General features: G+C 41.3%; 1 protein-coding gene across 4 annotated transcripts in view; it reads left to right on the plus strand.

The window, feature by feature from the left end:
- The first annotated feature begins 50 nt into the window (after positions 1-50).
- Positions 51-25156, plus strand: part of LGI1 (leucine rich glioma inactivated 1) — a 31106-nt gene continuing 6000 nt past the window's right edge. Inside the window, exons 1-5 of one of the 4 annotated variants that reach the window (XM_056351274.1) lie at positions 51-168; positions 18425-18874; positions 19265-19336; positions 23161-23232; positions 23336-23407. In XM_056351274.1, the coding sequence (XP_056207249.1) occupies positions 18684-18874; positions 19265-19336; positions 23161-23232; positions 23336-23407 (407 nt within the window). In that variant the 5' untranslated portion in view covers positions 51-168; positions 18425-18683. Of the gene's footprint in view, positions 169-411; positions 517-12378; positions 17275-18424; positions 18884-19264; positions 19337-23160; positions 23233-23335; positions 23408-25156 lie in introns of those variants that run through there. The other 3 variants (XM_056351273.1, XM_056351275.1, XM_056351278.1) reach the window with 3 other exon arrangements.

Here is a 25156-nt window from a genome sequence, read left to right on the forward strand (position 1 = left end):
CCGGCGGGCGGCGCGGCGCGGGGCGGAGGGGCGCGGGGAGCCGGCAGAGCGCGGCGGGGCGACGGAGGGGAGGGGAAAGCCGCTCATCATGTTTAGGGGCGAGGGGAGTCTCCCTGGCCGGGAACCCGATGCGCGGCCCCGGCTGCGGCGGTCTCCGCCTCTGGGAAGGTAGGACGCGGCCGCAGTGGCTCCCAGAGAGGCCTCAGCGCTCCCCTTTCCTCCCCGTCCCGCTCGGCCCCCGGCCCAGCCCGGCGCTGTCGGGCAGGGGAGTCCCGCCGGCGGAACTGAGGCGGGACGGGACGGGGCAGCGCGGCGGCTCGGAGCCGGCAGCGGCTCCGTCGGGGGTTCGGGGCGGGAGCAGCCCCTCAGGCAGGACGGGCCCTGGGCGGGCGCTCCCCGCTGGCCGGAGCTGCCGGGAGGCGCGGGGCCGGGCTCCGTGCAGTAGGTGTGTGCGCTGCCCCAGCGCGGCACGGAGCTCCGTCACAGCCCTATTAGCGCCCCGGCAGCCTCGGCAAGGTAATATGTAGCATTGATCTCCACATGTTTTAGCCGTTTCTCTTCTTTTCAATCGCCTCTCGCAGTTAGAAGGGCGGGCAGGCTGTGACCCAGTTTCTCTGTGAGTACAGACGGCAACAGAGTGATAGAGTTGGGGAGCCTGTGGGTTGCATCAGGGAAAGGAGCTTTAAGAACCAAAACTCTTTTCTCGTAAGCTAGCTGGGAAATACCAGCCTTCGGCATTAAGTCATCAGATACAGCAAGCAGCTGTCAGAGGGCTGATACCGTTTCCCATCAGACATGAGGGCACACGATAACTGAACCAGCATTTTGACTGCCGAGGTCTGAAATGCTTTAATCCATCACGGATACTTTCTTCTGGGCTGTGTCAGAGTTTCCCAGCCGTGTTATTGATTCCTGGAGTCTTAAACCACAGATAGATTCAATTCAGGGAAATTTTTAAAACTGAAATACTGCTATTGTAATATCTAAGTTGTAAAATATAAGTAATAGCTAGTTGCTATTATGCAGTGAGGCAATGACACCCCATGGTGACAGTGTAACTCCTTACCTTGCCTACCAAATCTCAGTTTTAAAAGCAAAATGATTTTTTTCTCCTGATTTGTGTTACTGGTTATGATATTATCACTCTGAGGGGATGTAAAGGTGATGCTCAAGTGCCCTGTAGAAAGGAACTGGGTGGCAGTATGCGTATTAGAGTGTATGCAGCATTCTGCTGAAGTCTTACTGAATGTGGCCCGTTTCATCTAAAGGGCAGAGACTCCGTTGCAAAAATGGAATTGTCCTAATTAATAATTTAAATATCTCAAAATAAATAATGTATACCTACGAAGCTGTAATAGCAGGCATCTTTTTGTTCCTCTTACGGAAATGACAGACTGCTTTAGTGTGAATGAATCCTGACATGATTCTAGAAACTGGGCCAACATATCATTGATTATGCACTTTGAAGAAAAGTGGGAAAGGTAGAGGAAAGATTTACAGTTCTTGAATCTCTCGGCATTGTGCTGTGGCCACAAAAGCCTGCATATAGAAAAAATAAAGTTTCTGGGACAGAGGAAAATTCTGCAGTGAGGCCAACTATGGAAACTGTTGTAGATGCTGAAGTTACTTTATAAACAGCTTTTCTGAGAATGGAAGCTAGATAATTTCATCTTGCTTTGTTACTCTTCTGATATCTGACTGTGTTGCTTTCAAACATCACCTGACTGCTTTTATATGTGGGCTACAGTAAGGCACAGCTGGGGAAGTGGATCAGAAACGGCCTCCTAAAAAAACTGTAAGTTGAAACTGGACCTGTCCTTAACCCTTGGTATATGCATTATAGTTTGATCCTATGGGAGCATCTCCATAGTTTAAATCTAGCATCACTATGCTTTGACACCAAAAAGGACAGTTCTCTTATACAAGTCTCACTGGACTGAAAGATATGGGGGAAAAAGAAGAGAAGGGCATAACTCTTCGCAGAGCAGGAGGTGCTACAGTTGTAGGTTGGATTTCAATTATTATACATCCAAACCTTAGGAACACAGTTTTCCATTACAAGTAAATCAATCCATGGGTTAGCTGCCGCTGAAGAGAGCATTCCTCTTTTTGAACTAGCACTAGTGCTCATCTGAGCACTTCTGCTGAACTGCAGTATTTCATTTTCTGCCAGTCAGACTCCTCTGACTATCCTGCTTTGATGAGGAATAGTGTTGGTGCAAAAAAAGGTGAGGGATGGAGGGATGGGACAGGAGGGAAGGGGGAAGTGAGAAACAAGGGTGGTCCTTTCAGCAGCACCTCTCTATTAGATCAGCTTAACAGTAATGTGAAACTATACTTTTAAATTATAGCCCTGAATTTCATGGCCCATGAAGGAGACAGCATCACTGTAGTTCTTTCTTTACTCCTGCTCTAAATCTAGACATGGGCCAAGTATGAGACCTAGTGTACCCAGAAAGCTTACTTCTATTAGTGCGTATGTACCGAGAGAAGGTATTAAGTCATTGAGATGCAGAATTCAAAGAACTATACCTGACATACTTATTGAGCGGTTCCTAAAAGCTTCCAGTATAGTATATTTCACAGCATAAAGAGCTTAATCTATTAACCTCTTAGGTATATAGGGTTTTTTCCTAATATCTAAGATAAATCTCCTTTGTTGCTACTTGAGATAATTTCTTAATGCCCTACACTAGTTGGTACAAAAAGCAGGAACTGAGCATCAGTTGAATAATGAATCTTTGCATTCTCAAGGACATACATGCCCACAGTCTCCCCTTTTTGAAGCTGAAGAAATTAAAGTGCTTCAACCTTTCCATAGATAGTTTTGAAAACTCATAGATGTTTTATTGCTCTTCTTCAGACTCTGATTTCCCTCTGTATTTCTAAGAAACACTAAGCATAGCTGTTTAGTCCTTATCACTGTTTAGCTAGGACGAAATATCTCGACCTTCCTGCAGGAGATTATTGCCTTCTAAGATCTGATAAAGTTGCTTAAACTCAACAGCCTTTTGTTTGTTTGGTCAAAATTAGCTCAGTTAGCCAATTAAGAAATTGGTACAATTTTTAATGAAGCAAATCAGGCAGCTTTGCCAGCAGGACAGAAGAGGCAGCTACCACTGGTATGGAGAGCGAGGGCAAGGCAGTCACTGACAACCATATTCATTACAAGAGCTGCTTGCAGAGGACATATGACTACATTTGAGTTTGATGATGAGAAAGTGATGTGGGATCATCAAGAATGCTAGTAAAATTGAGATTTATCCTGTCTAATCTTTTCTTGTTCTCCATTAAGTCAGTTGTCTTGTTGAAAAATGAGGAAATTAGACTTTGTAATTTGATATTGACACCTTCCTATCTTCTGCATGTCTATGAAGTAAGTTCCCAAAGCATTTATTTTCATGTCTTCATAGTATGAACAGTCTCATGGCATCTGTTGTGTTCCTGATTTTCATCTCCCTCTATCTGACCCCCCCTAGTAATTTGTAGGAAAGCAAGTAGAACTAAAAATGGACATTCACGTATGCCAGTAACATTACATTCAGTAAGTGTAGTTCTTCTTCTTTTAGATATACCTGTGTATAACTTTACGGATGCTTTATGCCTCCCAACAAGCCCTGAGCAAGATACATACTTGAGTCAGACAGCTGACTCCCAAGCCTGACTTCCTGACAGTCAGGGAAAACCAGTGGCACTGTGGTGAGGGACAATGGCTCAGGCTCACCAGTTCCCACTGCTGGGGTTGTCGCTCTAAACTAGTCATTAGAGACTTGCTGTCATTCTGTAATCATCTAGAGGTTACGTAAGGAGAGCAGGCTGTTGCATTGCATATTTATTTTGTCAGATTTAGTAAATGGTATGTTCCATGGCTTTTGTCATACAAAGGATATCAAACGTGGAGTTTAATTAGCCACTAGATGTCAATGTTGCTATGCTAAAAGGCAAATGTAGTTTTATTTGTTTGGCTGATAATTTAATCAATAAAAGCACTTCTGTATTTAAATTTTTTTCCAGTATAGAGGAAGTTACAAAAAATATCATAGAGGAGCCTGTGCTATTTCCATTATTTCGAGAGCAGCTGTGCTGCTTTATGCTATTTTGAAGTTGCAATTACCATTTCAGTGTGTAATCATTGTTAGAAATGTACCTTCGAAAAAATAGCATCTGATTGTTCATTTTCTTCCCTTGTCCAAAATCCCAGACCTGTGTATAAGTAACCACATTGTATTGCACTGTAATTGTCAACAAGATAAAATAGAGATAATAACATGATATCTAATCCTATTATAAGAGTATAGAATTTCCTAAATTCCAATTACCAGTGGAAATTTTCCTTTTAATTGTTCCTGTTTAAGATGATCGGAGATCAATGTCAGCTACATCATGTGGGAACAGAATTTCTAGAACATTAAGGCTTCCAATATAATAAACAATTTGGAAAACTTGTTCTTTTGAAAATCTGCCCCCAATTCTGTGAAACTAAAGGCAGAGCTAACAGATGCTGGAATTTTGGAAGGCTGTATGAAGTAGAATTTGACCTATAGACCTTTCTTATTCCAGGCTCCTGTACTTCTAGGGTGAACAAACCGCTGCAAACCTCCACAACTACTTCCTGCCTAATGCACTGTCAGACTTTATCTGAAGGTGGTGGCTTTGTTGGCTGTCTGCAGAGCACTTACTTTGAGCCCAAAGTTTGGGAATTTTCTAAACACTAATGCAAAACTCAAGAAGAGGACAGTGCACATCTCAAATTCCAGATCAAGGTTGCTCTGCTGGTAGGATAAAAAAAAAAATAATCAAAAGCTTTCATTAAAAATATTTTTTTAAAAAATCAAAAAATTTGAAAAAAATGAAAGTTTCAGTTGTTGAGAAAATCTCCGAAGAAGCAAAATATGAGGAAACTGCACCCTTATTCTTAGCTGATCAGTTCGGTAAACAGAATCCCAGTTTAGGCCACTGTGTTAGAAAATACAACCTGACCTGATTTATTCCATTAGCTCTACCTTTTGTGACACAGATGGGGCCTCTCAGCTTTAAAGTACAATTCACAAATTTTTTTTGTTACTGTTGGCAGAGGAGTAGCCTTAATCTTCATTATCATGGACAGAAGTAGTTTAAGTCATACTTAATACTTTATTTGATGGTAGCATCACTTACACTCTTAACACACTAATAAATCAACATACACATGAAGAACTATAAATGTTTGAATTTCTAACATCTGTTTTTTTCTTGACTATGACTAGAAAGTTATGACTATGACTAGAAAGTTCAGAGTTATGTAATAATCTTATCTTAGTACCTTGAAAACCTGATTGTTTCATTCATTCGTTCCGTTGCAATTAAGGGAACATTTGTAGCAGCAACCTTGATCCTACAATTTCTGTGAACTTAAGAATCATTAACTTAAATATCATTAAAATAAACTAGGCTGAAAGCCCTTTTTAAGAGGTGTATTGTAAATAATGCCAGTATGACCCTATAAAGCCTAACTGATCTGGTTACGGAAATAATAAAGCAGACTTTCATCAAAAAATAATTATTGGAAGCAACCTCCCATATTATCTCTGAAGTTTGGGGTTTTTTGCAAAAAGTAAAGAATTTTGCCTAATAAATCCCCTTAGAGATATATTATGTAGACTCCTGTCTAGTGTCCTTTAATTGTCACTGTCAATGCCACACTTGTGTGGCAGGTAATTTTGAGAGTTTGCAGTCTAGCAGCTCTGCTGAGAACAAAGCCTACACATGCACGTAGGCATGCATAAACAAGTGTAGTGACGTTAGCTGATCAGGAATTTAATTAAAAAGTAATTATCAATATGCACAAAATATTACTTCTTAGTTTTATCAGCCTACATTGAAATAAGTGGAATACAGAAACCAACTCCTCCATGTTCCAGTTTTCATTTGAAGAGATTTTAGAGGTGCAGTATGCTTAAATTCCCCAAAGTATGAACATTTTCCTAAGACAGCAAAGAATGCTTAATCCTGCTTTTATGTCTAGATCTGCTATGGTGGAAAGTGACTGATGGCATTCAAATACATAAGTCCAAGAAAAGGGGAAATACATTTTTTTCCAGTTTGGTATCAGAGTTATTATGTAAATAAAAAAATGAAAGAAAATAATAAGCAACAGTGGGGAAATACAATAAAGTGGAAATAAAAACTCCCACCAACTGACAAATAAGTACCGACTTGTTTTCTGTAAATTACATTGTTTCCCACTGATTTTATGAAAATAAAAATAATATGTGAGGAAAATTACAGTCCATTGAACTTTTAAACAGTGGTGGAAAAGATATGCATTCCTTTGTTTCCTTATACACATTTTTGTGCATAACATCTACCATGTATGTATGTATATTCACTTCTGATGAGGATTGAGGGGAGATACAAATAATTTTTAGTTGAATATATGGAATCTAAAGTCTTCTGTATAAAAAGGTAAATGATGAGTTTCTATCCTCTGAGTCATAGAAGCAGTTAAGCACTGTTTGTATAGCTAGCATTCTAGAAAAAGATGTGTTGCATCTTAACTTAACCAAAAGTTGAGATCTTAATCCAGCGATCAAGGTCAGTCCTGCAAACTATACTACGCAGCTGGCCAGGCGTGTTCACCACAGTGTTTTCCAGTGGTTGTCTCACAAGCAAAGAAAATACTTAGTAGCAGGGGTTATTTGCAATATACAGTGTGTAATCAATTGTTTGGAATCTCATAGATAGACTTTAAAAAATAAGGTATAAGAGCATAATAAGGTGTAACGATCACAGAATCGACCTGCATTTCATCTTACGATTTCAGTGAGATTACTTGACACAGTAAAGTAGTACAGTAACTGCCTGCAGAGGTTGATAGTATCTGGGTTGAGGTGATCAACAGCTGATCGTTTAGTGGAAACTGAAGGATAGAGGGATATAAAGAGGCTGTTCTGAGCAGTGAATTAGGATAAATCAGTAAAAATTCCTGTTTCACTTTTTTTTTGTGAACATGCTTATAGAATACCACTGTGAGACCTCATTTAATTAATAATACCATTAGCCATTCTGCTAGAACTGACCTTTCATTAGTAGAAGTATACTCCTGATTGTCAGATTTTGGAAATAATAGGGGTTATATTTCAAATTAAATACAATTTTGTGTTAGTTAATCACCAATACCATTCAGACATAAAGTACTGAAATACAATCTACTTTTCTATTGAAAGTATTGTCGGGATCCTATTCATGCCATGGCACGTAGGTGGAATGGGAAGGATAATGATCCTAAATGGGAACAATTAGTCTAGCTTAGTTTCAAATATCAAGTTATGTTACTTGTAGCCAGCAATACTGAGCTGTGCGATATCCACAGCTCTAGAAGTAAAGAAGGCAGACTCAAAAAACTGCTGAGGAATCTATCTATATCAAGTAAAAAGAAATATTCCAGCTTGTACCTTGGGGGAGATCCTGCTACTTGCTGAAACCACATTCAATTTGCAAGTGATATGTTAAAGTATTAACAGTTATATATCTAGATGACTGCCTTTCTTGAATGGAAATAAAACATAACTACATGAAAGATAAGGGTCAGGATGTGCAGTGAGATTTGAGTGAAAAAGTATTTCCTTTAGCATATGATGGAATCTTCTCTCAAGCTTGCATTACACTGTCCTCAGATATACAGTTCTTATAAGATGGAGCGTATTATTTGAGGTTATATTAGGATCTGCTTTAAAATATTTTAATAATCTTTTTAGTCACTCCATGCCACTCTCTCCCTGCACAATCAACTTCTGTTTGAAACTCAGCCTTAATAAAGTCAGTATTTGGCAGGTTTCTATAATCTGAGTCTGTTAACAAAAGGAAAACACTCTTCTGACTACCTCATTTATCTTAGATATGGGCATAATCCATCCACAAGTTTTAAGAACTAGGAAAATTGGTATTTGGAGATGAAACATTAAATTCAGTTTGTAATATGGGACTCCTGAAGCATAATTTTTCTCATAAAATTTTCTGTTGAGCTTGTAACTTTTCATTGTAATTGTCTAAAATCACCTAATTTTTTAGAAAGTTAATGTAGCTGAGTAAATCTAAGGTATTCTGTATACAGAAATGAACCGGTTTTACTACATGTTTGGGAGCTAATTTATACTGTGGAATAAAACTCCCATGTTTCCACATCGGTGTTGCTTTAATGACCAGTATTTTGCCATCCATTCTTTCTTGCAGCTTGCCCTTTAATTTATGTATAATGCCTTCAAATTCAAGATCAGGTTGTTACCATTTGGAAGGATTTTACTACATTATGAAAGAAAAGTAAGTCTTATTAGACACTTGCTATCTTCATTTATCTTATCCTCATCTCCCTGAAAGGATGCAACTAGTGATATTCTCCTAATGCAGAAAAGTGATTTCTAAAAGATGGATAATAAGACACTTTTAATTGCAGACTGTAGAGATAACTGTGTTCTAATGACAGTCCTCAAAAATTCCACATGTTCAAGCTTGACAAAATAAAATCTTTCTTATGATTCCAAAATTTTTGTCAGACAAATTTCAAAAACATAGGTATCATGACCTTAACAATCAAATGACACTTACCTGTAGCACACTTCACTATTTTATGCAGTAAATGAGTTGGAAAGTTATGTATAAGCAGTTTCCACTTGCACTATCCATTAAGTTGTAGACAGGAAGGTAACTTCCAAAATTAACATTAGCTTTGTCAGCATTGTCAGAGGACACACTGCCAGAAGTTCAAAACAACAGTATGTAGTACAATTTTTTTATGTGGTTTCATTGCTGTCTTGAAAGTAATCAAATACATGATGAATTGTCATCCTTTCAACTCTATAGTAAGAACAACTAGCAAAGCATTTTGATATTTTTTTACTTGGAGATGTCAATGCCTGCAGAAAAATATGCCCATACAACAGAATATTAAATTTTTTTCCCAGTTAAAAAGAAGCTAATGCGCTATTAATATATGAAGATACTGTTGCACTGTGATCTAAGACTACAGTATGAAATCCAAAGCCTTATACTTATGGTGACATCCACGATTTGTATTGATTTGCAGTTCAGTGCAGTCTTAGAACAACACAAACACCTGAACCTTCGAGCCTGCGAGTCATTATGAAAGGGCACTGCAGCCCAGGTCACAGATAATAATACAGCTGCCTGTCAGCTGCATCCATGTGGATCCTCCATGTCCTCAGCAAAGAGGGATTTAGCTGTCTTCCTAACATCACCCATTCTGAATCTATAGCAACCCTCCTCTAACATGCGAAGCTATTTTTAGCATCAGGGCAGCCTTGCAAACAGCAGGTAAAGCATGAAAAGAATGAATAAGTGGTTGTGGTGCTCGCCTGTGAATAAAAGCTAAATATAGCCCTTGAGAGAGATATCTTAATACATATATAATGTGTATATGAAAGGAGATCTGCCTCCCCTCAAGGAGACAGAGGTGTCAGAAGCAGAGAGCATTGTTACTGCTTCTCACCTGAGCAGTTATCTGAAAAGTCATTATTTCAGATTGTTCTGTTTAGGAAAATAAATTGTTAATGGGATCAGGTGTCTTTGATATGGTCTTTATTTGCAAAGAATACATAGCGCGCATTTCCCTGAGTGAAGAGCAAATTGAAGAGCAGGAGGCTATTTGCAGCTCCAAGCTCTTTTCAGCCAATACTTGCGCCAAGTTGCTCTTTGGGGATGTTTCTCAGGTCCTCCTTTCCAATGCCGGGGGGTCTAAGATCTCAGTTTCTGAGATGTCTCTACTGCTCTCAGTTCCCTCTCCCCTTGTTTTGTCTTTCTCTTTTTCTTTTACATATTTATCTGTTTGCTTCAAAAAATGCTTAGGAAAAAAGCTACATACGCCTTTGTTTAATCAGTAGCGTGTGCCATTTATTTAGCTGGGGAGCTATATTGCTTCATGAAGGAGCTTATTACTTCTTACTGATGTATTATATCAAGGCTGGGAATTAGACCCTCCAGTTTTAATGACTCTGCCTAAATCACAAGGGCAGCAACAGTGGAAACTTAGAGATGCCTAAAAATGATTGGTGTCTAGAAGAAAGTCAGCTCTATGGAATTTGGGTTGTTGTCTTAGAAAAGTGACACGGAAACAACATTGTAAGCTCGAAATGTGAATGTTACCATGCTCAAGGTAGGGAAAATCCTTTAGCTTCTGAGCAGTTATAACTAAAACATGTATCTCTTGGTTGCTATGAAAATTACATTTAAAACTACAGCCAGTTCTTAGATAACAATGTTTTGTCGGTTTTGCTCTCCCACTGCAGAGGGAGAGAGCCAGCAGCCAAGAGAGCAAATCCTTTCTTAAAGCTGTACTGAGTAAATAGCATGTTGGCATATGAGCAAACAGATGTGATGGACTTCTTCAGCCCTCCAGAGTCTCCTCTGCAGGGGGATGTGGTTTGTAAGGAAAAGAGACCAGGGAGTTCAGCTTGGTGTGGTATCTCATTTGATGGAGAATCTGCGCTGGGCTTGTGCAGTGCCAACGTGCCTACCACAAGGTCAGGTGGGGTGTCAGGCAGATCTAGTATTTGCTGGAGGTAGAAGGGATTAACTGTTACTGAAACAAGGTATTTTTCCAGATTTCTTGAATTATTAAGAATAATAAAAACATCAGTAAAATGCACTTGTGGCGCTATCACTGATGACCCCTTAAAATGTTTCCGTGCTGATCCAAATCCTCACTTTGTAAAGCATTTTGATTAGCACTGATGAAACACTAATACGTGTTTCATGAGGCACGTCCTCATGCAATTCATTATGTCAGTGGCACTCCAGTGAGGCTTTTACTTGAACTATTTCAGTGACTTCAGTGGCACTAAGATTTCTTTCATTATGAATTATTCAGGATGTAGAAACCTTCTGTTTTTAATGAGTAAAGATTCTCTCTTCAAAAGCCTGTTATCTCTGCCATGTAACAAAACACATTTCCTATGTACATTTAAATAAATAACATTTAGTTACTTTTTTTCTGTCTGCAAAATAACAAGGAAAATTAAATACAAGTTCATAAAGATTAGAGTAATTCTGCAGAGAGCCAATGCCATGAAAAAGTACAGAAGGGCAATGTAAGATAGTACAGGTCAAGGAAAGGATTTTATAACATGCCGTCTGTTTTTAATTAGCATCTTGGCAAACTAGAAGAGCTCAAACATTTTTCCATGAAGAAATGTATTATAGACTTTTCTAGCTGCCAATTAAATGGCATTTAGCTACAGTGACAGTGGTATGTTGTTTTGGGTCTGTAGAAAGCACTTGCTCATGCTAGAAAATCTGGGACATTTTGTTTCGGATAAAGGGTTCTTACTGGACTGGATTTTCTATCCCTCTTATTTTTACTGTAGGCATGAAGGATACCTCCTGTGAACAACTACTAAATTAATAAATAGTGCAAGGGGCTGGCAGAGTGGAGATAATAATTATCAAGTGTCGGTTTGTATACACTTGTTGAGGGTCTGTGCTCCAGTTAGATGATAACTTTTAAACAATGCTAGCTAAATACTAAGGCATCTTATGAGGTTCATATTTTGTCCTGTTTGGTCCAGACTGAGATATTTTGCCACCAGTTCTGTCCTATGGTTCATTTAAATGTTTGTGAGCATTTCTAATATGAAACTGCCCCTCAGACTTGTGTGGCTCCCTATACATTTTCTCTAACAGTGAAACCAACGCTCCCTGCTTGTGTCCTCAGCTGCTTGTTCTGGCTCTAGCAATTCTTGTTTTGTTTTGGAAGGATTTGGGCATGTTTAGGTTTTTTTGTTTTGTTTTGTTCTTTTACTAGATCGTTTGTTTAATCCCATTTTAGAGAATAACATCAGAACCAGAAGCACTAGTAGCGAGCTGTGGAAGAGGGCAGAACCAAAAGCCCATGGAAGAGTGGGGAAGAGAGAATCCATCCCATTAAGGAAAGCATTGCACAGAACTGTGTTCTCAATATCAACACATCGATTCCTTTGGATGTCACGAGACCATTTCAAATTATATATTAAGCATAGATTCCCTTAGTAGTGTCATGCTTTTAATGTCTGATTGGGCTGTGTAGGGAAAAAAAAGGCAAAAATGTGACTTGTGTATTTGAACACAACTTTTCATTCCTGAGAGGCTGCCATCCTTCCTTATGGCAGGATGCTTGCTAGGTGACGCATCTGATTGTCAGTTCTGCTGAAGTGGATAGGCATGTTGTCTGGTTCAAAAGTGTCCCCGTTTCCAACCTTACACACATGAGGTATTGATCTTCCCAGAGTATAAATTACAGAGAAATTTTCTTGGAAGTTTTCTTGAAAGATTTAGAAAGTGCAGATTTCTACAGCAAGTAAAAACCTGGTGTTCTTTTTCATTGTTTCCTTTCTTAATACATCCCTCTACAGGTTCAACTCCTGCTGCGAACCACTGCCTCATACATCTTTGAATTGGGCTCTCCTTTGCTCTGGAGCTCATATCCTTGCTCTTTTCATTTCCCCCCCAACTCCAAATATCCATTGCCAGCATTTTCAAGGCAAAACACAGAGAACAGAAACAAAGCAGGAACTATTTGTTTAGCTCTGGAGAAAAGCAGCTAGTACTCAGGAGAGCAGTTCATTCATGCTACTGGATTGTGTGTTGCAAAGCATAGCAGAATGCAGGAACTAGGGAAGAGCAAGAAATCCCAGCTCAGGGATTTATACAGGCATCCAATCTCATTTGGAGGAGCAGGAACAGACAACCCCAGAGGAAACTGGGAGTCAATACATAACAAGATCAATAGAACTTGTGGGGTCTTTCTCATAGTAAAGGGGCAGTCCGGTAGTTCAGGTTATGTCCATGTCTGACCTGAGGACAGTTAATGGATTTTTCTGTTTGATAGTTTTTCTGATCTTTTTCTTTACTTACATAAGGTAAAGCCATGGAGCTGTGGCACTTACTTGCCTGCCTTGGAAGATAGCCTGACCAGCGTGAATGGGCATCCTGCAGAACATGTAAACACACTTAATGTTAGCAGTATTGTCAATATCAGCTATTCAAAGATGGTGCATTAAGTCCTTAAAATTTTGTGATACTGGTTCAAAAGTCATGTGATATCAAAACATAGTACATTCTGGATACTTCATATCTAGCTTCTTAGCCTTTGTCCCTCTTGCTTACCCAGGAGCTTGGATGAGATGTCCTCCCTAGACCCTCCCCAGCCTGAGAGCAGCTTTCAAAAATCACAAGGGGCAGAAATCCTATAGCTTTAAAGTGTCTTCTGAGGTAATTTCTAATATCCTTTACTATTTAAAAACGTGCAATGAAAAATAAAGCATCAAGAATCATAAAGATGTCAGAAGTCCTAGGCTGTAACAAAATTAAAAAAAACAGATTAATTTTGCCTAGCTTCTCTTTGGATGAAATACATTGTGCATTTGTTTTTCTTAAAGAATCACAGTTCAGATAATGGTATCTCTCTCCTGACATACTTTTTCTTGTTGCTCAAATTCTGGTGTACCTAAGCCAGTGAGCAGGCCTAGAGCCACCTGCACACTCACCAGGATATGTTCAGTGGAGTAGGTGTTCTGCATCGCCATGAGAGCTTAAACCTGACTCATTTCAGAGATTATCACTTCTGACTTCTCGGCCAACTGTGAACTAGCTACTTTATGCAAGGGAAAGGAGACCACCCTCCAAGTTTTTCTTCCCTCTAAAGTTGGCAGCAATTAAGTAGCCATTTCCTTAGCTTTTTGACAAAGGGACTGGCCTAGTTGCTCTGCTTTTAATGAAATTCTCGTGGTGTAATAAAGAAGGATACATGTAATACAGACCTGTATAGACAAGAGAGGGCAAAGTCAGAAGAACTTTCCAACTAAAAAGTTCTGTGTAGCTCTGTGATCGTACCCAAGCTAGCCTGCGCTATGAACTGTTGTAAAAGCATCTCAAGTTTTATTATGCCTAACCTACAGAAGGCTTCTTCCTGGCAATGGCTTTTGGTGCCCAATCTACTAGAAAGCATAGTCTTTTCAGAACTGTTTAGAATTCACAAGACTTAGTTTTGTTTATTGGAAGTACAGCCTTGGTCTCAGCTGCTTTATATTTGCCATTTGCTGCAGAGTTTGTTAAAAGGGTGGCACTGGGAAAGTGAAAACTCAGACTCATGAGGTGTTTTGTAGGAGTCTTTGATCTCAAAGTCCTTCTGCTCCAGTGGTAACATAGCAATGACAATGTTTTGTTCTTTAGGAGACCCTTGAATATTGGGGTGTGATTCAGACTGTTACGCATCTGTGTGGTGTAATATTATGGGCCTAACACCAAGCACAGTAAAGTTCATTAAAATCTTGCTATCACCATCAGTGGATTTTGGATTAGGCCATGTGTGTGCAGGCAGCTCACCTAGGTATAGAAAAGGCAACACAATTTTCTACAAGCGGGATGAAATGAAGGATAGCTGTAACAGTATATGTATCTGCAAAGGGAAAGGTAGCACGCACAAGACCACAGGAAGCTTATTAAGATTTTGTCATCTGTTGGTAATGAAAACATACTGCGCTAATGCAAATATAGTCAGGGGAGCAGACTTAATATCTCAAAAAAGTATTAAATATTTTTTAAACTAATTTTTGGCTCTATGTTTTGAGCATTAGTGTTTGCTGTCTTCAAATACTTTAGCAAACAGGTTTACTCATAGAAGTAGCCACATTTTAACCAGATAGGTGAGAATACTTGCTAAAAGTGTATTTTTAGTAAACACGGATAATAATAAATGCCTGTGTTTGGTCTAGAAATCAAGCCACAGAAGTTGTGCCAAGTCTGACCAAAGAACACAAGTAATGGCAGGTGAATACCCCTGGTGCCAGCTAGCATAAGGACCTGTAACTCGGGACCCTCCCTCATGCAGCTGCACCAGGCCAGTTGTGAGATGGTCGACTGCTGCCAAAAATTGCTGTCACCAAACAATTTGGCAGCCTTGGAAGAAATAAGCCATTTGAGTCTTAGCCTAAACGGTGACTGTGTGGGAGGTGATAAGGCTTGCTTAGCTCTGGTCAAAATGCGAGGTGGAACACCACAGCACGTTAACGAAGAGCAGGAAGCAGCAAGCTGAGGGCAGCGGCGGGTGACTGAGCCTCCGTTGTCACAGGGGCGCAAACCGTGAGCGGGCACCGGCAGAGCGCGGGGAAGGCGCAGGGAAGCCGGGCCGCACTCCCCCTCCCCGCCGTCTGGCCCTGGGGGGCTTCTCCTCCCGTCTGACCCCGGCGGGCTCCTCCTCGGGCCGGCGGGGCTAAAAGGGAGCGGCGCGGCGAGCGAGCAGGCAAGGGGCCGGGAGCGGCGGGGCTGCGGCGCGGCGGGTTGCCGGGATACCGGGCCGCGGGGGGGCGGCCCCGGCCCCGGCGGTGAGGGGGGCCCCGCTCAGGTCCGCTTTGGGACCTGCCGGCCCGCTCGGTACCGAAACCGAGCCCGGAGCGGCAGCCAGCACGGTGCGTCCGTGCCCATAGCGGAACATGTGGGCCAGCGAGCACCTCCGCGGCACGGCGAGGTGGAGGTTCTTCGGCGAAAACGTAGTCCAAGGATGGGAAGCAGACCGAGTAAGGCGAGCCGCAACTCCCTCATCCCCCCTGCCGGAACCTTGCTGAAAGAAAAATAAATACATTTTTGAATCGCCGTGTGCCTAAGCAGTACCTGGCGCACCGGCACAGCAAGGCGGGAAGGCGGCAGCGCCGGGTGCGGGCGTGCAGGCCAGCCCTGCGCCCACAGCCGCGGACAGGCGGCCGTGCCACGGGGACGGGCGCCCCAAACGCTGCAGCCCTGGCCACCAGCTATGCCACTGAACATCCACGGACCGATTTGTTTTTAAACTGCTACATGGCAAGAAACGAGATGCTGAGCTTGGCACAAAAGGCCCCTAGAAAACGTGGTCTGTGCCTCTCTTTTTACAGAGCTGTTACAAATATCCATAATATTTGCAATTTTGGAGAAAACGAGGTTGTTTTGGCATGTAGTTTGGAATAGACGACTAAGTTCGAGGCGGTTCTCTGCAGGGACAAAACTGGAGTCCGGTTACTGCTCTGCTGCAGAATGTGCTTTTGTTACCAAAAAACCACTACACTGCGAAGTTTTCAGGGGGTTCACAATGTGGCTGCAGTATTAACTAAAAAGAAATGCCTAAGTAATTGATGGTGGAGTTCAGTGAATGAGCCGAAGGAAATTAAACAAGGGGGTTCACCATCAGTGGCAACATATTGCCATGGCAATGGGTAGCTTTGCCAGGAATAAACAAACAAACAACAACAGGCCTCTTCTCTTTCAGAATAAAAGTTAGAGAATTTTCCGTTCTCACCTCACCAAAGTCTGTGCCTTTGGACATCTTGGAGGGGAGAAGATGTGTACCCTACTTATGCAAGTCTCACAAATCCAGCTCCCTTCTCAGTCATACATTTAGACAATTTCCAGAGCAAGAAGTAACCTTTATATCCAGGGGAAGGCATCGATATTTGCTTTATAATGATTTCAGTGTTTTGGTTACTGTAATTCTGTACCTTTTTCTTACGAAAGGTGGAAGGGCTCAGAAATAATGCAGCTCTGTGTCACTCCTAGTTGAAGTCAATCCTGCTTCAGGAGAGACTGCTGACAGGGAAGATTTTCTTAAGAGCAAAAACACAGGCCCACACTTAAATTAATAAAGAGCTGTACAAAAACACAGCACAGAGAGGGAGGGAGCTGAGAAAGCATGGGCTGCCCTTTCTCCCGCAGGCACGGACGGGTGCCGGACGGGGAGCATGCCAACGCACAGGCACCGGAGCCTGCTCCCTCTCCCAGCAGGGCCTTTGGAGGGGCCCTCTGCCTCTGAAAGCTTTCTGGACATTTCTGGCCAGCCCCAGTCCCTCAGAGGATGCAGTCCCACCACCTGCTGCGAGCTCTGTGGGTCTCCTCTCTTTCCAGGGAGGCAGCCCTCAGCCACCACCCAGGGAAGGATTCAGTAGCGCTGGGGTCCTGCCTAGGTTCCATACGCTGAGTTTCTTGCAGTTTTGCAGGCTGTCGTTCCCCTCTGCCACCTTTCACCCACAGCGTATGAAATTCCTTTGGGCACTCATACCTGGGTATGCCCTAGGGCCTTGCTGGTGGTGGTCCTGAGGAAGACAGACACAGCACAGTGTTGGTCTTGAGGTTTCGTGACCTGTAGAGCAGGAGCAATGGGCCAGAGCCAGGTTGCCATGCGGAATCGGAGGAGTAACCAGAAGGCAAGAAGAGACTTTCCTCATCAGGAGATCAAGTGCTGCCTGGTGAGAAGACAGCACCTACATGAAGGAGCCGATGACGGTATTAAACTTCTGTATCATGAGGTTTTGTGATCTGTGTAACATAAACAGTGCTGCCAGTCTGACAGGGAAGTGTCAAGACCTATTAAACTCTTCTAATAGCAATCCCATATTGGAAAAAAAAAATCATCCCATATGGCTTTCCAGCTATTTGGCATCCATTACTTTTGTCTTACCCTTCTTTATAGAATAACACTTAGGTGCTGCCTAAGTTCCCTATAAAATATTTAATGTAGTTTACTGTAAAGTTGTCAGGCTGAGGACTGTACCTTACAGAGTATTCATACTGCACCTAGCACTAATTTCAATTGCAGCCTCCAGGCAGCATTGTAAAGATTCATTATTGCCATCAAAATCTGTCCCTAACCTGTCACTTTTCACAGAAGGTCCATTCTTAACTACAGGTTTAACATAGCTGCTGTTTAAACAGTTTTCTTTTTTGCCATCTAAAATTATCAAACCAGTCTCCAAGCAAATACATTTTTTAACTTGAATTTTTAATTAATGTTGTCCATTTTGAACAGTGCTTGATCCACTTTATTTAACCAGCTCAGAAAACATGTAACAAGTAAGAATGTTTGGGTTTATTTATTAAAGAAAAAAAAAAAAAAAAAGCAGCAGTTGGGGTCTATTTTGCATGAGAAAATATTTTGTTTAGGAATGACAGTTGTAGGCATTCTCTCATACGTTGTAATATTTTCCATGTGTGGCAGCTTGTTTTTCAGTGGTACAAATATGTGCAATAAGGGCTAAGGATAAAAATTAATCTAACAGCTTTTGCAGCAATGCTTTTGATGGTTTCACTCGATTTCATTTTCCTGTGGATACTGCCGTTAGTTCTGCTGCTTGCAGTATGTGAAGCATAATTCTCAAAGGTTCACGAGGTTGTAGGGATCCAGTAAGAGATGACTGATTTCTCTCCCCACACACATACACTCCACCCCACACCCACTCACCCACCCACCAGCAAAACATAATGCTGTACTATTTTTGGCAACAGGGAAAGGGCCTCCCTGTGAAAACAGAAAGCAGTGTATTTCTCAGTTACATCACTTTGCAATCTAATGCTGTGTTGTGCTTGGTGTTTTTGTGGTGATGCAAGTCTTTCTTTTTTTTTTTTTTTTTTTTCCCTTCTTTTTTTTTCCCTTCAGCCGGTTGGATTTTCCCCATCTTACAGCACCTCGCAGGTCTCTTCTCTGAGCAGTACGTTGCATGAGTGAGTGGAAACATACAGATCAGCTGCAGGTTTCTGTCTACAAAAACAGAGTGAAAGAGAAAGAAAAGGGTTGGGAAAGCAGAGACAAATATTGACCTGGACTTATAGAAAGACATCCAATGGCTGAATAAAGAACCCCTGTTCATGTTTTGGGATATTCTTTCAACTGGCTGGAACGAGAGCGGATCAAAAGAATGGGAAATGCCAGCAGACCCTTTAGAAGAATTGCTTATTTCTTATGCCTTTTATCTGTGCTTTTGCTGACTGAAGGGAAGAAACCAGTGAAGCCAAAATGTCCTGCCTGGTGTACTTGTACCAAAGATAATGCTTTATGTGAAAATGCCAGATCTATTCCTCGCAGCGTTCCGCCTGATGTTATCTCACTGTAAGGGCTGTAAGCATTTGGTTATTTAATTTATGATTTAAAATGAACTAGGATGTGTGGTGTTTTCAGTGCATACGGAAGGATGCTTGCTGCAGGGAGTACCTCCAGCATTCAGAATCATCAGCTAATGTGTTAAAATTGTGCTGCATCCTTGAATCCTGATTTTTACATCTCTTTCATCTGTCTGTCTGTCTGTCTGTGTATGTGCACACATACCATTTTATACCTCCTTCTATACTACATGAAACCTGTAACATTAATTTTTGGGGGTTGGTGGTTTTTTTTTTTTTTACTTATAGAAATAAATTTCTCTGTGATGACCAGATCAGTATTATAACCATGGATATAAGAGACTACATTAATATAAGGTTGTTTTTTTCTTCTTTCCAGATCCTTTGTGAGATCTGCTTTTACTAAAATCCCAGAAGGGAGTTTTTTGCTCACACCATCTCTGCAGCTTCTGTGAGAAATATTTATATGATACAATTTTTGTTATGAAATGTATATGTATCCATAATTATTTAAGAAAGGATCTCAGTATTAATTTTGTAAGAAACAGCAAGAGAAGGTTCACTGGATGACAAAATACAAGACTTTTTAGCAATTTGAAAGATAGTGCATGTTTAATTTTTTTCAAAGTATCTACTCAGTATTTTGCAAGGCTATTTGTTGTCAGTACTACTTTGAATGATTACATGCTGAAGCTTTTGGTGACAGAACGTATGCTATCTTCATTATACTTTAATTAACATTACAGGAGGGACTTCAGCATTGCAATAACTATTGGTGTTTCTTTTCTGCAGTCCTGGTCCCAGTATATAGCTGCCCATTTGCAACTCCCATTGATGGAGAGCTCAGAACCCCTCAGATCAGGCCCTTCATTGCAGTGGGACAGGTCCTGAAGTCCTTTTCCATGTAAAATTGCCATTGACTTCTGTGGAAGTTTAGTCCCTTCAGTGGGAGTTTTGCCTTCATCGCGCCTGGATTTGACCCTATTTGTTATTTTGTTATTTTTTTTGGAAAAAAACCCAGAAAAGTAAGGAAGGTTTTCTTCCGATTAAAAAAAATTAAGCAGTTATTTCAAAATCAAATACATCGATGAGGTATACACAGAAAGAGAGTATTTTGGGATGTTTAAATCTTAGATGCATTTTGGGAAGGATTTTCACAGGCTCACAGGCTTTCCTAGAAATGTGGGTATGCGATTATATAATTGTGAGCTATACGGAGGCAGAGGGGGTGTAACCTGAACTGTTTATAGTGGATGTGCTGCCAGCCTGACACGCACCCGGGTTTGTCTCAGAGATCCGGCACGACAGACTCCCCGATGTGAGATCAGAATTGAAACTGGACGTCTGTCCCAGGCTGACTTCCCGTGCACCCGCAGTGTGGCCAGGGCTGCAGCGTGGGTGCATCGGAGCCCTAGGGCTGTTAGATGAACTGCTGGGGCGCCCATAGCGGGAGCCCTGACCCCAGCTGTACTCTGCTACCTCAAGTGGAGCTCATAAGGAGGTGCAGACGTACTGTACAATTTTGGATACAGAGTAAATAGGTAAATGCAGTTACTATGGAAACCTAAATGCTTTTCCATGGTGCTTTATTCCCGAGAAGCTTTTCCCAGGTGGTCACAGATCATAAAATGGACACATTTCACGTAATTCCTGCAATGGGCCTTTCAAAGGAAAGAAAAAAGAAATAGCAGCATTGGTGGAGCTTGTATCTGAAGAGAGTGAGTAAGACATCATCTCTCTTGGCTACGATGTGCCACCTACACTTAGCGATCCCACTCCCAGGGAGGCAGAATTGGCTAGGGTGGAGTGGGACAGGCACAGTCACCTTATTTTGAGTTATTATAGCGCCTGGCACAGCAGGGTCTGGCAACGGCTTGGGGCATTTTGGTAATGGTAATAATTGGCGTGGTCTGGTGTACACTGAAACGCACGTTCTAAGCTGCTGTTAATAAATGCTGCAAGAAAAGCTCTGACCCCAGGAAATCAGGTGTTGTTCCATTATGGCCTATGAGTGATCTGTTTTCCAGATATATTTCTGACATGGTAGCTGAGCTGCTTGCCATCTTTGGGAAGTCAGGCTGCTGATCTAAGGCAAATGACTCCTTGAGCACAGACCATAGGAGCAGGATTGTATCCGTGAGGCCAATATTCCAGTTTGCATGTGGGAAAGAAAAATTTCCATCTTTGGCAGAAGATAGTAAGGGAAATAAGAACATGGAGAACTCAGGTTAATTAAAAATTAAAGTAAGTTTTAGCTTTGTACGATCATAGCTGTATTGGTAGGTTTAATTTAGCCAACAGCAAGAGTTAGCAGCCTATATGTATTTCCATATGATAGTCTCCCGCATTACATGTTTAAAGTACAAAGGTAACTCACTATCTCCAGTATGCCAGTCAGACATTTCTGAGCATGGACTATACCTGCTGCTTTATTATTTACTACTGTTTTTACTGTAGTAGCGGCAGTGGTCTCTGGAAAAATCGTAGTCTGTGCTAAACACTACTCATAAGTCCTAGGCCAGGAAAGCTTTTTTTTTCTTGAGTAGTATGGATGGTATGCTCTCTGCTCTTCATGTGACAACAAAAATACATATGGTGAAGTGCCAGCAGGAGTGTTCCCTAAATGTAGAGAAAATCTCCCTGCTCTCATCTCTATCACGTGTAACTCCATGTATCAGCAGTATGCTGAGGGTGCCCTTACAAACTGATGACATGAAAACCTATAGGTAATCATGGCACCCGGATCCATACCTGCTAGCAGCGTACAGTTCCTGCTAAGCAATATAGTTCCTAGCTACAGTGCAGGATATTCAGCCTCTGTCCCCAGAAGCAACTAGCTGGTGGGTCACAGATCAAGCAGATTTGGTGTTTGAGGTCAGAGAGTGGGTGAAAAGCCACTTTGTGCATCAAATATGTGTGATACAGCCACTGGGGGGAGGTACGAGATGGGAGGCGAGTGAGCTCACCAAGTGCAAGACCTATGCTATAAGCCTGTGGCTATCTCTAAAACAGCTGTACTATTTAAAGAGATACCACCCTGTTCTTTAAATTATAAGGAGGGTAGAGTGCACAAAAGGAAAAATTATCCAATGAAATCACATCAGAAAAGTAAAATCAGTTGCAGGCAGCAGATACACTAAATTGGCTTGCTGGTTCAGAGATTTTACAAAAATACTTATTTTCTCTAAGAAAGGGAAGCATTCATTGTTTGTAACAAAAAAGGAGAATTTCCTGCTTATATTTTTCATACATACAAAGAAACATATTTATAGCGAAAAAGCAGTCTGCAATAGCCAAGTGAGAAAATAAGTGAACTGTGATTTATTCTTAATGCAGACTTCAAAATAAGAGATTAATTCATTAAGTGTATTAATTCATACTTGGAAATCTCACATTCCTGAATGCCTAAGGATGTCATAGTCTAAATCTATTTATCCATCAGGTCCAACTGAATAAAGTTTAGATGAGCATCTAGTATTTCACTGGCATAAAGTTCATCATACTTGACAATGCCTCACCATATGAAGGGTGTGGCAGTCCAGAGCTGAATTAAAATGGACAAATGCAAACATGTCTGATAAGCATAAATAAAGCTGGAAAAATCAATGCTAGTCCACTTTTAAAGCTTACAAAATTATGTAAAATTAAATGTGTTGTTGGTATTTTTACTGCTAGATGGATGAAAAATACATTCACTCACTAAGAGCTATCTCCAGCAGGTATAATGTGGTCTTATACATAGTTCTGGTCTGAACACTGACTAAATTAAGAGATTTTACATTTTTTTCTCAGCAACTTCTCCGTACCCTCAGGTCAAATATGCTCACAAGTTTAACTCCTGTCGGTCAGTGGTGCAAATTCAACCTGATGTCTGGCTAACCAGCTGGATGCTTTCCCTATGTTGTCATCAACAATTAATGTTCTTCAAGACAATTTAGACCTCTGTAGTACTTGAACATTTCATTGTCATCCAAGTATGTCTCCAGTGGCACTTGTACAATCCCATTGTTTTACTGGCATGATAAACCCACGTTTACATCCCACAGAAGTCAATGGAATTTTATCAGATGGCCCCAGTAGGCAAACAAGGGTTCTTGGGTCCTTCCCTTTGCACCAGACTATGGTGCGATATATCAGCCTTAACAATCCTGTAGGCCTTACGCAGACAAAACCATGAAACCAGGCAGTGGAAATTTGGCCTACCATGGTTTGCTGAATCATTTTCTAAAGATGCTAATAGCCTAATGGTTTTTTGTTTTGCATCTCTTTTTGCAGGTTGTTTACATCCAACACTTTCGATGTTATTAGTGATGATGCTTTCATGGGCCTTCCTCATCTAGAATATTTGTGAGTGGACAAAAGTATATTTCCTGGCATTATTGAATAGAATGGGTGGGCTTCCGAGTTCCAGGCATTGCTTTGACCAGAATGACTTTGCGACCCATTACAGGTTCATAGAGAACAACAGCATTAAGTCAATTTCAAGAAATACTTTCAGAGGACTGAAATCTTTAATTCACCTGTAAGTAAAGTGGTTGAATATATTACTCGGTATATTTAATATCATAACTGAACCACCGTGTTGTTGAATTGCGCATTTTGACATATAGCTGTTCACGTTTGTTTAAGCAGTATTAACAGTAATTTAATTAGAATGTTAATCTTTGTTTCCACCAAAGACTTCCAAACTGTCTTATGTGTAGAAGACCAGGACCCAAACAACTTCCAAGTAGTACATGTTTGGCAGTAGCTCCCTGACTTTCTCTCCTCAGAGCACCAGGGATTTCCAGCTAAGCTGGAAGGAGGATGAGTCGGGAAGCTTGGCACTGCTGAGGCGAGTCCTAGTTTGGGACTTGGAGAGGAGGAAGGTGAGAGCTGTGGTCACCATTGAGGTGCCATGGTGGTGAGGGTCTGAGAGGTGGATGCACACCTTTTCCCAGGCACCCCAGTCTGGTGTGGATCCAGGAGAACGTTACAGCCATTCCTGGGACAGGCCATCACTGTCTGTACCCACACCCACTTCAGCTGCTAACTGTATCCAGCAAAATTTGACCAAATCAAATTTGCAAATTCCCACCCCGAACAATTTTAAATAGAAGGCTTGCAGCAAAGCGCCTTTATTGTGACTTACTGATCCACTTCTTCCACTTAACTGTAAGGCATAGCAGCCTTTAGACTCCAGCAGGACTGGCTTCAAAGCCCTGCACTGCACCCTGTCCTCTCTTGAACGTGAGCAAGAACATCTCACGATCAGGATCTGTCAAACACTGACACTGGGGTCTGCTTAACATTCCTCGTGTGGCTGCTCAGCCCTTCAGCTATCCTGGAAACATGGCCAACCCTTGCCCTCTGACATGCTGCAGACCCCTTGCTGCATTAGCCAAAAGGGGGAATTAGTCAAATGCACCCTGGATGCTAATGCGGCTGCTGGGAGCGACGCTTCCAGTGCTCACACCAGCCCAGGCACTTCTTGTGCTGTGCTCAGCAGGTGGAACGCACACTGGCAGCAAATACCTGTAACATTTCACTGCAAACGCAAAAGTAGCATCCTCATGCTTGGAGCCATCCAGACAATTTTTAGACAGGCTTTTGTCTCTTATCTTACATCAAGTTTATCTTTTAGTAAGAATTATATTTTAGCAAGTGAGAAATGTATTGAAAATACAATATGTATGGTAAGAAAACATAAAAATTAAAAAATATTGTATGAAAAGGATGGGGTGTGCCTGACATAGGTTTATACCCAGCTCTGAGCATTTGTATTCTGAAGCATATATCTTGGCGGAGGTGGTGTCATAGGCAGGGGAGTGGATTCTGACCTTTTGGCCTTAACACAATAATCTCCAAGAGGGCTTTGGAACAGGGTCATTTAACTTTTTCTTTCATATATTTTGACACAGGAGAGAAAGCAAAGGTTCCAGTTTAAATAGTTAATGCATAAATATAATAGTTGAACTGCAATTCACCATGTAGTAAATGTACCATAAAGCACTTTGCTCTTCCCTTTTTGGTCAGAACAGACAGGACTCACAGCTGGCTGAAACCAAGCCTACTGTGACTTCTTGTGTAGTTAACGTTACTTATAGAATGGCTGTAAGCCTGGGGAAGAGGAAAGAGAGAAGAGGGAAAAAGATATGTAAACACACTGTGCTCATCCCAGAAAAATCCATATTAGAGGTACAGGCATAATCATAGCATTGTTAAAAAAGGCAGATAATTGGGTAAGACTGGTAACTTGGACTTATCTTCAAAATATTTATGCACATGAATA

This window comes from Falco biarmicus, chromosome 9 (genome assembly GCF_023638135.1).
Source record: "Falco biarmicus isolate bFalBia1 chromosome 9, bFalBia1.pri, whole genome shotgun sequence".
Taxonomy (NCBI): Eukaryota; Metazoa; Chordata; class Aves; order Falconiformes; family Falconidae; genus Falco; species Falco biarmicus.